General features: G+C 37.5%; 1 protein-coding gene across 6 annotated transcripts in view; it reads left to right on the top strand.

Moving 5' to 3' along the window:
• Nucleotides 1-13814, top strand: part of Exoc6b (exocyst complex component 6B) — a 459484-nt gene that overhangs the window by 286333 nt on the left and 159337 nt on the right. For all 6 annotated transcript variants that reach the window (XM_085690547.2, XM_048416402.3, XM_085690545.2 and 3 more), the window contains one exon: nt 5270-5411. In XM_085690547.2, the coding sequence (XP_085546673.2) occupies nt 5270-5411 (142 nt within the window). The remainder of the gene's footprint in view (nt 1-5269; nt 5412-13814) is intronic.

Here is a 13814-nt window from a genome sequence, read left to right as displayed (position 1 = left end):
TTTGTTGGCATCGAGGTTGCCATCTGGTAAAATGGCAAGCACGACAGAGACTGAATACCTTCAAAAACATTTCTGTGTTAATGGGCAGGCTGAATGAAATTGACCTGTAACTTGAACAGGAATTATAGAGAGAAAAAGGAAGTTTTTGTGTTTTGCTAAGAGAGTTCATTCTGTGGAAGCCCAGAGGGCAGTAGTTGTTCTTTTTAAAATACTTCGTTACCTTTGTTTTGACTTGTAAGGCAGTTGAGGAAATGTCCAGTTGCTGTGCCGTAAATGTGGTGAGGCTCACCCAGTGATCCCCATCAGTCTTGGGAAGCTTCTGTAAATATTACAGCCTTATAACCTTTCTTCTAAAATCAGATAGGGCTTAGCATTTACTCTGCTCAATTTAACATTTAATTGCATGCTTCCCTTGATTTGCTTCAGTAGGAAGTGCACTTTTACTTCTTTCTGTAGACAGAATTACTTGGGTTAGAAGAAATTCATGTGATTCTGTAGAAGATGTGAGCAATAAAATATTCTGTATTCATAAAACATTTTGAAAACATGTACCCAATGACTTTTTAAACCACTTTTCCATATTTAGCATGGTAGGAATAAAAACTTTAAATGTATTGTACTTGCTGAGCACTTAATGCAAGCTAGGAACTGTGCTGCATAGCACTGGTTTTTATTCATTTTTAACTCAGTGTTTAAAATAATCCTAGTTTGCACATGGTAAAATGGAGAAAAGGGTAAAAATCAGTGTTTTAGGTCATGTTTATATATGTGCACTCATTAATGGTTTCACTCCTCATCCTTTATTGTCAATTTTAATTCAAAAGACCCAGATTTTTTTATGAAGCAAAAGCGTTTGCCAAGTGGTAATGGAAGTGCTGAGTGCTTAGTACTCAGACACAGGAAACTGTTAAATGTGAAGACTTTCTTTAAATGACTCTTACAGGGTTGTCCCCCCCCCAATCCTTGTTTGATATATATTGGTAAATTAAAAGGATTCTGAGCCAGGTGTGGCGACACACGCTATAATACTAACAATCAGGAAACAGAATAGAAGGCTGACAAATTGGGGACCAGCCTATGCTTGTCGTAGTTGGGATTTCTATTGCTGTGAAGAGACACCATAACCATGGCAACTCTTTTACAGAAAACAGTTAATTGAAGTGACTTGCTTACAGTTTCAGAGGTTTAGTCATTTATCATCATGACAGGGAGCATGGCAGTATACAGGCAGATGTGGTACTGAAGTAATAGTTGAAAGGCCTACATCTTGCTGTCAACAGGAAGTCAACTGAGACACTAGATGGTATCCTGAGCATAGGAAACCTCAAAGTCTACCCCCACAGTGACACACTTCCTCCAACAAGCCACAACTCCTAATAGTGACTCTCCCTATGAGATTGTGGAGGCCAGTTATACTCAAACTACCCAAGGGCTGTATAGTGAGACCCTGCAATTACCTATAATCCTATTGCTCAAAAGGGCCAGGCAGAAGCATTGGTGCAAGTTTGAGTTCAGGCTGGGCTACATGGTAAAAATCTGTCTTTAAAAAGAGACTAAAACAAAATTTAAAAAAGAAAAAGAAAATTTTTTTGGAGGTACTGGTTGTGTAGCACTAATGTTGAACTTATCTTCTCTAGTCACAAACTACTGTAAATTTTGGAGAAAATGTGAAACTGTAGCATTGTCCAAGGAAGGAGGTACTTCAGCCAATGTTTGTTTTATCAGTAGAACTATAATTAAATAAGCAGAATATAAGATAAGTGAGAAAAGAGAATTCTCAAAAAAAAAATCACCAAACCTCATTAAGTTACCCTTGGTTGTTGGCTAGCTGTTAGGCTACACAGGCAGAGAGGCACTATGCAGGATTGGAAGACAATTGTTGCTGAAGACTGTGAACTGAACAGACATTCCAGAAGTTGCCAGACAGATTCATAGAGGATTGTGTCCCTGGAGAGAACTGGTGAAAACTATGCTGTATAGCTGAAATTTCAGGAGGGCAATGCACAGGAACTAACAAGGCTCCCAGAGTAAAGGTAAGATGAGCATAGATCCATAATAATAAAGTAAAAAGCAAGTTTAACAAAACCAAGACAATCCGCCTGTCTAGCTGCTTGCTAGAGCAAAATTTCAAACCCCATTGAGGCTGAGAAGTTTATCTGAAGACTATATAACATCTCACCTGCAAGGTATGCATACAAACCAAGACTTTCTAAAATGCTATTAAGGAAAAACTGACTTACAGTAAAAGTTCACATAGTTGATATGTCCAGGTCCTGAGATGATTCACATGTTGGTGTTAGCATAAGAAAACCAAAGAAAGAAGCAACAGCAAATCTTCAGGGTAGGTGTCTTAAGGTTTATGTTGCTGTGAAGTGATACTATGACCAATCTTATAAAGGAAAACATTTCCTTGAGGTGGTGGAGTACAGTTTTAGAGGTTTAGTCCACTTATCGTCATGAGGGCGGGGATGTGTGCACATATGACTAGGATTATGGCAGTGTTCAGACAGACTGTTCTGGAGAAATAGCTGAGAATCTTACATCTTGCAGGCAACAAATAGGAAGTGGTGTGTGTGGCACACTGAGTGAGCCTGAGCATATTTGAGACCTCAAAGCCCACCCCCCACAGTGACACACTTCCCCCAACAAGGCCATACTCACTCCAACAAAGCAATACCTCTTAATAGTGCCTATAAGATTATGGGGGCCAATTACATTCAAACTACCACACAGAGTCTACGTGGACACTGTGGGCCTGTCTACTCTCAGTGTTTTAGGAGAAGAAGAGAAGGCAGTACAAAAGCATAATTCTAGGAAGTTGTGCTCAAGATGCCTCCATACCAGAGAAGATGCCGTACTGTACTCCATATTCTGCAAGGTCATAGAGACATGTAGTACACTGAAAGAACATTTTTTTGTAGGTAAATAATGGTAAGGTTGCTGATGCTGAATGTAGAGAAGAAGAAATGTTAGTGGATTTGGGATGTTGCTCAGTTGGTAGAATGCATACCTAGCACACATCAAGCCCTGGGTTCATTCTTGGCACTGCCTAAAGTGTGAGTACTTGGCCAGTAGAGACATGAGGATCAGGAATTCAAGACCACTCCTCAGATTAATAGCTAGTTTGAGGTCAGCCTAGTCTACATGTAACCCTGTGTTTAAAAAATAAAAAGACTATTTTATTATTTATTAAAAATAAGTTACTATTTATCAAAATGAATAATTTATCATTTATTTAAAATAAATTATTATTTGTTAAAATAGACAATTATTTATTAAAAATAAATGATAATTTTAAAGTCCTTTATTATGTATTAAAAAAATTAAAGGACTTTCTTTGTTCTCTAGAACAAAGACACATTGGACGTAGCAAGAATAACAGTCGAATTCTTATAGATGTGGTAGGGCCAAAGGACAATAATTGAAACTTGAGAAATTTTGGAAGAAAAATAAGATTATACTTATATAGTTATCAGTATATACTTAGCATAAGTATATTACACACATACACACACACACACACACACACACACACACACACACACACACACACACATACCCACCCCAAATGAGATGTGATAAAGTAACTGGAACCAACCTTGACATTGAGCTCTAGACTAGATGCTTTCTGTTGGACAGTTGGCAACAGTGCACTCAATGCAGGGTGGTGATCCCAGAGAAAGAAGATAATCAGAACTCCACAGTCTTCGGCTGTTGAAGCCTGAAGAACGTCTGTGCTGTTGTCCTAGGAAGACTGTGGCCAGAGCTTGGGACAAAGTGACTGATGTGTTCAAGGAAGTAGTTTAGTGTTGAAGAAGCCATCTGAGGAATGGTGTGGGAAATGAGCATTGGGATTCTTGGGAAGTTGCAGCTCATTTTTCCACATGTGAAGTAAAATCTATGAGATCAGGCAAACAAAATAGTAATAAACAAACACAAAACTACCAATGTGCAGAAGGTGAGTAGTTACCAGGATTCATACAACGAGGGGAGATGTTCAAACTCCACTTATTCCCAACCTCCAGTAAAGACACCAAAAGAGTAGCAAGTTAGGACCTATGTTTTAAGCATTGGCCTGAGATGATTCAAGCCTCCACATTCACATGTTGGGGGAAAGAAGGGATGATAATTTGCTGTTTAATGAGGAAGAAAGCTTAAAGATGTGATTCAAAAGAATCTCATTCCGTGGCAGGCTATGACAGGTTCCATCATAAGGGAAGTGTGGCACACGTGTGACTACAGGTGGCGTGAGTATGGCTGCAGGTTGACCTGAAGAATGGCCTGTTAGATATTTATCGTAGCACCATTTCTTTTTCTTTTCTTTTTCCTCTTTGTGGTACTAGAGATGGATCCCTAGTACAGTACTTACAGTGTACATAACTTAATACCAATAATCTCCACTTCTGATGCAATGTAGGACAGCAGTTAATGGTGTCATCCAGGAGCACAGACTGTGTTTGTAATATTAGTGCTTTGAATGCTTTCATAAAGATAGTTAATTATTAATTTTAAATTTGTTTTTAAAATCATGTTAGAATTAATTTATAAATCTCAAATTTTTTAAGAAAACAAAATTCACCTTTTTAATTACATTTTGGAGGCCATTTTTGTTTTGAGTTTACTGACAAATCATAAAACAGTAAGTACTGATTTGTATCTAGAGACTATTGCTAGAATTTATAAAGAATTTTTTTGGAAGAGACTTTTTCAATTTTTTTCTCTGTAATATTCTTTCTCAGCTCATTTTTAAATATTGCTTCTCTACTGTTAATTTTTAAAATATTCTTCTTGGCTCTATAGTTGGGTTTTGTGAATATAGTTTACAGTTCTAATTACATTACCAGTTGAATTGGAGTCAGCATTAATTGCTGTTAGCATATGTTTAATTCCAAGGCTGTTAGATTTATGAGTATTATGATAGGGAGAAATTCTTAATTTAAAGAAATTCTTAATTGAAGAACAGAATAAGTTATTTAAATTTTCCTATCTGGGGATGTCCACAGTTGGTGCTTGCCTAGAATGCACAAAGACCTAAGTTTGACTCCCAGCTTAGCATGGTAGTGCGTATCTACAACCCCAACATTTAGGAGGTTGAGATAGTAAGATTAGAAATTCAAAGTAGCAAAGTCATCCTTAGCTACATAGCAAGTACAAAGCCATTCTGGGATATGTGAGATACTGTCTTAAATAATAAACAACTAAATAAATTGATTTACATGGCATTTCATTTTAATCCACTAATTTTCTGGTTTACATGTTTGTATTTCAGGGAAAGGTAGCCCAGACAGCCTGTATGTCAGCTTGCAAGCATTTAGCCACATCCTTGATGCAACTGTTGCTTGAAGCAGAAGTAAGGCAGCTTACTTTGGGAGCATTACAGCAGTTCAACCTGGATGTCAGAGAATGTGAACGTAAGTCAGTGAACCCTTTTTGCTTCCTTGTTTTATAAACTTACATTGCCACTGGTGTAAAGAAAAACCAAAAAGTTTTAGGTCTGTCACGTCAGTGTTCCTCATGGTGTCAGAAAATATCTGGATGAGAAAGGTATCTTACAGGACATTTTGTTTTTTTTTTTTATTTTTTATGTTGGATTTTAAAATATGTTTTAAATTGAAATATAATTACATCTCTTTCCCCTCCCTTTTCTCACTCTAACTTCTCCCAGCTTCCCTCCTTTGAAGCCCTGCCATGATCCCTACAACTCACAAGTTGAAAGCCTCTTTTTTTAAATTGTTATTGTTACATACATATGTGTACGTATATACAAATATGTATAAATATATTTTGCTGAATATGTTTTTGTTGGTGGTATATGTATGATTTCAAGGCTCCCCGTTCTGTACTGACCAACCAATAAGAGCGCTCATCCCAAGGAGAGGCTAATTCTTCTTCCAAAGATCATTAGTTGCCTATAGTTCATTGTTTGAGTGTGACCTCTAAGATTTTCCCCATTCCTTGTTAATATGTATATTTGATATTGCTATTGTTTTGGTCCTGTTTATGCAGCTATCTCTAGAAGATACTTTTCACAGCAGTCTCCCTAATATTCTATCTCTCACAATCTTTCTGCCCCTTTTCCTGCCTTGTTCTCCGAGCCATAGATGCATGACCTATTGTAGGTGTATCCCTTTAGGCTGTGCTCCCCAGGAGCTGTTGATCTCTGCATTATGTCCAGTTATGGTTTTCTGCAATGGTCTCTATTTGTTGTAAAGAGAGGCTTCTTTGATGAGAGGTGATACATTTATCTGTGGGTATAAAGATAAGATTTAGAATGTAGTTCAGAACTATGATCTAGCAAAGAAGCCATAGGAGAGTCTTTTCTAAGGTCATTGACGTTACTAGCCCTATGAAGCTGCCTAGGTTTCCAGTATCAGGCATAATTTCCCTTCTGTTGAGTGGGGCTTAAGTCTAATTTGACAACTGTTGGTTACTACCAGCATGCACCTTTTTATCCATGTTGTGTCATGCTGGGAATCGTAGTGGCTCATAGGTGTTGCAGGTGGGTAGGGCTGTTTAATTGCTTCCCTCCTTTAGCCACTAACATTAACTGCTCAGTTGTTTCCTTTGGTCTTTTAAGTGGCATTCATAGGGATTTCTATTTCCAGCCCTCATGAAGTATTGTAGGAGGAGGGAAGCTGCTTGTCTGTCCCAGCCGTCCAGTACCAAAATAATCACACAGAAATTGTATTAATTAAAACACTGCTTGGCCCATTAGCTCTAGCTTCTTATTGGCTAACTCTTATATTAATTTAACCCACTTCTATTAATTTGTATATCACCACGTTGCAGTGGCTTACCGGCAAAGATTCTAACTGGCATCTATCTCAGGCTGAGGATCCATGGCTTCTCTCTGATTTTGCCTCTATTATCCCAGCATGCCATTTAGTTTTCCCTGCCTACCTAAGTTCTGCCATATCAACAGGCCAAGGCAGTTTCTTTATTCATTAACCAATGAAGGTAACACATAGACAGAAGGACCTCCCACACCAAAGTATCACCATAAATATCTGTAAAATTAGTTAACTGTATAAAACAGCTTTGTCCATGAACTGTACAACAGACCATATAGGTCATGGTCTTTCAGATAGTAGCAGCACAGAAGCCGCTGAGTTTCCCTTGGCTTCTATCTGCGGACACTGTTTAACATCAACACAACAGCATTCTATCACCAGGAAAAAGAAGAATAGAAACCCCAAGAGATGTGGGGTGTGGGGCTGATGAGGCAACTGGGATGTCAAAAGAGGGGCTCTGGAAATCCACAGTGGGGCAACACTGGTGCCTTTGGTCACCAGTAAGTTGCCATATGCAGGAAACCTATGAAGCTTGACAGACAACAGAGCAGCCACTGGAGTCTGTAAGATAGCTAGGATTCCAGGGATCATCATGTCCTCCAAGACCTTGAGGTGTCAGCTACCCAGTGAAAAATTTGTGTTTCAAAAGACAGCTGGTTATTCAGTTCAGACTCCACAGAACCTGTCAGCTTATTTCTCAGTTGTATATAATTGTCACAGTGTGTTTTAAAGTGTGTGTGTGTGTGTGTTGTAGAATGGCCAAATTGAGTTGAGACTCATTACATTACTGTACATTACTCCCCAGATCTCCCGTGAGCAGTTTTTCAGGAATATAGCACATTGCTATAGTCACCATGTTGTATCGGAAACCTCTTCAACTTGCTGCGATCAAACTAGAATTTTTAATCCTTTGATCTCTACTTCTCCAGTGCCTCTGCTCTCCTAGCCACCATCCCCTATCTTTCCCATTCTTCACTTTTGAGTTTGGCTTTTCCAGATTCACACTCAAGTAAAGTTATGTAGTATTTGTCTTTCTGTGCTTTGTTTATTTCACTTAGCATCGTGGCTTCCAGGTTTTCCTTCTTGTCATAAGTGTCAATGTTTCTTTTTTCTATGTACAGAAGTCACAGTTTCTTATATACTCACCCAGTGGTGACAGAGCTAGCTATTGTGTACTGTGATAAACAGGGAAAATCGTTGGAAAAGATTTCATTTTCTTTGGAGTAGATCATAAGGTGCTCTTTTCAGTGTTGAAAGGAACTTCTGCACTCTGCTTCATCACTACTGTATTGGAATCCACATTCTGCGAACAGTGTACCTTCATTTCCTTCATGTTCTCTCTAATGCTTATCTGTTACCATTAAAAAATTAATGTATATGAATGTTTTGCCTCTCCCCCCACACATACCCCTCACGTATATGATGCTTGGTGCCCACTGAGACCAGAGAGGGCATTGGATCTCCTGGAACAGGAGTTACCTATGGTTTAAGTCACTGTGTGTGTACTGGGAATTGAACGTGAATCCTCTGGAAGAGCAACCAGTCTAACTTGCTGAGCTAGCCCCTCCAGACTGTTCTGATAATAGCTAGTTCCAGAGTGTGCACTGATAATTTCATTGTGGCTTTAATTTGTGGAACTCTGACCAGTTTTTAATGCTCATTAGTCATTTTTTCATCCATATCATCTTCTGAGAACTGTCTTTTCAGATCCTTTGTCCATTTAAAAACCACCACCACTACCAATAACAACATCAACAGGAAAACCAAAACCAAGCTCACTGTTTACTTGTTACAGAGTTATCTGAGTTTCCTACAATTTTTTTTTTTTTAAATTCGCCCAGAGGTAGTCTTGCCCCACTCTGATCATGTCTAGGAGCAAGACATGATGAGATACAGCTACTCGGCAAGTAAAATAAACATTCCCTGGGATCCTCAGTCAGTTTGCAGGAAGAAGACACATAACACACTTTCACCATGCAGCACCCACAGTATAGCACACACACACACACACACACACACACACACACACACACAAAACAAAACAAAAGGCTCAACTCACGGGCAAGAAACTGTAAAGAAATGACATCTGACAGGATTGGAAGCAGGTAAGAAGGAGAAATGAGCCTAATAGTGACACGGATGTGGGAATGTGTGTTAAAGGGGCTTCAGGAAACACAGTGTAGTATAGTCAGTAGTTTTAAAAGTAAGATGGCATAATCCCAGCTATCAGGAGATTAGAGGCAGGAACATGGTGAGTTCATATCCAACCTGAGTTGGAGTACATAGTGCACTTCAGGGCAGTCTGTCTATGTAGGAAAAACTTGCCTTAAATATATTAATAATAAAGAATATATAATACTTGACTGATAGAAAAAAATTCCACATTTAGGAAAAGGTACTGACCTGTTTTTTTTTTAACCAGGTTAAACACACACACACACACACACACACACACACACACACACACACACACAATAAAAACATGGTCAGATTACTAAATAAACAATATAAAGTTTTAAAAAATTAATCAAAAGGAAAAAAAGCATGTGAATTTTTTTAGCCTTATCATCAGAAACATGCAAATCAGAACACTATGTAGTGACATTTTCAAAGTACTGTAAGAAAGAAAGGAACCTGTCAACCTAAGTAAAATTCTGAATATTAAAAGCTATAAAGGAAAAAAGGCCAAGTAACTTATAAAGGCAGACCTGTCAGAATTATACCCAGTTTCTCAATGAGAACTCTAAAAACCAGAAGAGCCTGGACAGAGCTCTTACAGACTCTAAGAGACCATGGATGACAGCTCAGACTACTATGCCCAGCAAAACTTTCAATCACCATAGATGGAGAAAGCAAAATATTTCACAACAAAGTTAAATTTATTCAATAGCTCCACAAATACCACGCTACAAAAGGTACTAGAAGGAAAACTCCAACCCAAGGAAGTTATCTATACCCACAAAAACACAGGCAATCAATAATCTCACACAAACAAAACCCAAAGAAGGGAAACACATGCACACACATATATATATACATATCACCACCACCATCAACAATGAAATAACAGTAATAATCACCAGATATTAATAATTAATATCTCTCAATATCAATAGACTCAATTCACCAATAAAAAAGACACAGGCTAACAGAATAGACATGAAAACAGTATCCATCCTGCTGCGTAAGAAACACACTTCAACTTCAAAGATAGATATTACCTCAGAGTAATAGGTTGAAAAAAAGATATTCCAAACAAATGGAACTAAGAAGCAAGCTGGTATAGCTGTCTCAATATCTAACAAAATAGGCTTCAAAATTTAATCAAAAGAAGTAGAGAAGCACATTTCATATTCATCAAAGGACAAATCTACCAAGATGATATCTTTATTATGAACATATGAGGCCCAAATACAAGGACACCCACATTTATTTAAAAAAAAACAAGCAACAACAATAACAAAAACATTGTTAAAGCTTAAACCACATATGGAATATCACACATTAAAAGAGGGAGACTTCAACACCCTACTCTCACCAATGGACAATTTGTCCAGACAGAAACTAAACAGAGAAATAATGGAATTAACAGTTGTTATGACTCAAATGGACCTAACAGATATCTACAGAATGTATCACCCAAACACCAAAGTATATACCTTCTATTCAGCACCTCATGGATACTTCTCCAAATTGACACCATACTCAGTCACAAAGAAAGTCTTAACAGATTCAAAAGACTTGGAATAACCCTCTATATTTTATCAGATCATCATGGGTTAAAGTTGAAGTTCATCAGCAATACAAACTGAAAGCCTACAAACTCATAGAAACTGAATAACTCTCAACTGAATTACCTTTGGATCAAAGAAGAAATAAAGATTTTCTGTAATTCAATAAAAAATGAATGCACAATATACCCAAAATTATGGGACACGATAAAAGCTAACAGTAAGGTTCATAGCACTAAGTGCCTTCATAAAGAATTTGGAGAAATCCCATATTAGTGACTTAACAGCATGCCTGAAAGCTCTAGAACTAAAAGAAGAAAACGCTCTCAAGAGAAGTATACAGTAGGAAATAACCAAACTGGGGACTGAAATCAAAACAAAGAAACAAAGTGTTGGTTCTTCAAGAAAATCAAAAAGATAGACAACCCCTCATCCAAACTAATTACAGGGTGGTGAAAGAACATCTAAATTAACAAAATCAGAAAAGAGAGGGTGGGATCTAACAACAGACACTAAGGAAATCTAGAGAATCATCAGGTCATGCTTCAAAAACCTGTCCTCCTAAAAGCTGGAAAAATCTAAAAGAAACAGAACAATTTCTTGATAGATACACATACCAAAATTAAGTCAAGATCAAATAAACAATTTAAACAGCTCTATAGCCCCTAAGGAAATAGAAGCAACCATTAATAGTCTCTCAAGCAAGAAAAGCCCAGGACTAGATGATTTCAGTGCAAAATTCTACCAGAGTTTCAAAGAAAAGCAAATACCAGTACTCCTCAAAGTATTCCACAAAGTAGAAATTGAAGGAGCATTTCTAATTTTTTTTAGGCCACAGTTGCCCTGATATCCAAATCATTCAAATACTAAACAAAGAAAGAGAATTACAGACTAAGGTCCCTCATGAACATTGATACTCAGTAAAATACTGGCAAAATGAATCCAGGAACACATAAAAAAAGACCATCCACCATGATCAAGTAGGCTTCATCCCAGAGATTCAGAGATGGTTCAAGATATGGAAAATCTGTCAGTGTAATTCACCATATAAACCATCTGAAAGAAAAAAAAAAAACACATGACCATCTCATTAGGTACTGGAAAAGCCTTTGACAAAACACCCCTTCATTATAAAAGTCTCAGAGAGAGATCAAGGATACAAAGAACATGCCTAGATGTAATAAAAGCAACAGACACCAAATCAACAGTCAACACCATATTAAATAGAAAGACACTCAAAGCAATTCCACTAAAATCAAGGATCAAGACAAGACTGTCCATTCTCTATGTATCTATTCAATATTCAATATAGTATTTGAAGTTCTAGCTTGAGCAATAAGACAACAAAAGGAAATCAAGGATATATATATATATATATATATATCACATATATAGAAAAGTATAATATATAGAAAAGTAATATATATTATTACTATATATTTACATACTAAATATATATTTTTCTATATATTTTATTACTTTATTTACTTACTTATTATATATTATTTATATATTGTTTTATATATTTATATTTTTATAAATAATTATATATATTTATTATATAATATATATAAAATAAGTAAGTAAATAAAGAGAGCTAAAGCAGAGATGGATGCGAGCAAAGCTCAGTGTGGACCGGCTCCTAGCATGGACAAAGCTCAGTGTGGACCATCTCCTAGCACGGACAAAGCTCAGCATGGACCATCTCTTAGCACCGACAAAGCTCAACGTGGACCGGCTCCTATCACAGACAAAGCTCATGGGTTCTAGTTACAACCCTATGAACAAACACAACAAACACAGAGGTATCAAGAGAAGTACTAGAAATGAGAAATGAATATAAACTAATTTTACTGTAGATTAGAAACTACTGAAAGACTACCAATGAACCTGAAGCATTCAAAATGAAGTATGTTAAGAATAAAAATGCTTAATAAATACATAGAGCATGGAAAACTCAAGGGATACTGGAAAACTGAAACAGGGGTACAACGTTTTGGAGTATCTTCTTTAAAAAAAGATGCATACAGTGTCTCTTAGTTAATACTGACAAACTCCAATAAATAGTAAACAAGGAACTAAAGTTAATAATCCATAAGTCATACAAATTTAAGAAAAATCAGCATAAAGGAAGACAATGGCAGAAAATAGAGACAAGAAAAGAAAGCAGAAGGAAACATACAGCATAATCCTGAGATATACAGTAAACTGTTTATGTCTGACTGTGGCTCTCTGCACCTTTTTCCATCAGTTACTGGATGAAGGCTCTTTGATGATAATTGGGGTAGTCAATAATCTGATCACAGGGAATGGTGTAAATGGAAGACTGCGCTTTCATTAACCGGACGCCCAGACCCGAAAAATCACACAGACACTATATTAACTACAACACTGTTTGGCCAATGGCTCAGGCTGTTTCTAGCTAGCTCTTACATCTTAAATTAATCCATTCCTATTAGTCTATGTATTGCTGCATGGCCATGATGTTACCTCATTTTCAACATGTCTTGTTTCCTTGGCAGCTGGCAGGCTGGCATCTGACCTGACTTCACTTCCTTTTACTCTGCATCTTTGCTGATTTCTTCCATTTACACCATTCCCTGTGATCAGATTATTGACTACCTGGCCTTACTCTGCTAAGCCACTGGCCAAAACAGCTTTATTAATCAATCCATAAAAGCAACATATATACAGAAAGACATCCCACATCAGGATGACCTGTTCTAGCTTCATATCCACTATTGCTAGGAGTCTTAGCTGTGGTCATCCTTGTAGATCCATGGAAGTTTCCCTTGTGTCAGGCTTCAAACCTGACCCTGAAAAGCCTCTCTCAGCACTCTCCTCCTCCACCCATGCCCAAATCCGATCTCTCAAGTTTCCATCCCCATCAGCCTCTAGTCCACTAGGAGAACTATTCCCCCTTCCCAGGGAGATCCATGAGTCCCCAACTTGGGTCCTCCTTGTTACCTTACCTCTCTGGAGCTGGAGAGATGGCTCAGCAGTTAAGAACACTAACTGCTCTTCTTGGGGACCTGGGTTCAAACCCCAGCACCAATATGGTGACTCACAGCCATTTGTAACTCCAGTTCCAGGGGATCTGAAACCCTCTTCTGATCTCCACAGATGGTGCACACACATGCACCCAGGCAAAACTCTCATACACAATTAATAATAATAATAATAATAATAATGGTCATTTGTGTTTTTAATCTTAGCCATTCTGATAGGTATAAGATAGAATCTCAGAGTTGTTATGATTTGCATTCCCTAGCGGCTAAGGATGTTTAACACT

The sequence above is a fragment of the Myodes glareolus genome, chromosome 6 (genome assembly GCF_982192425.1).
Source record: "Myodes glareolus chromosome 6, mMyoGla1.1, whole genome shotgun sequence".
NCBI classification, from domain to species: domain Eukaryota; kingdom Metazoa; phylum Chordata; class Mammalia; order Rodentia; family Cricetidae; genus Myodes; species Myodes glareolus.
Note: the sequence above shows the minus strand (reverse complement) of the source record. Positions and strands in the feature narration are given on the sequence as shown.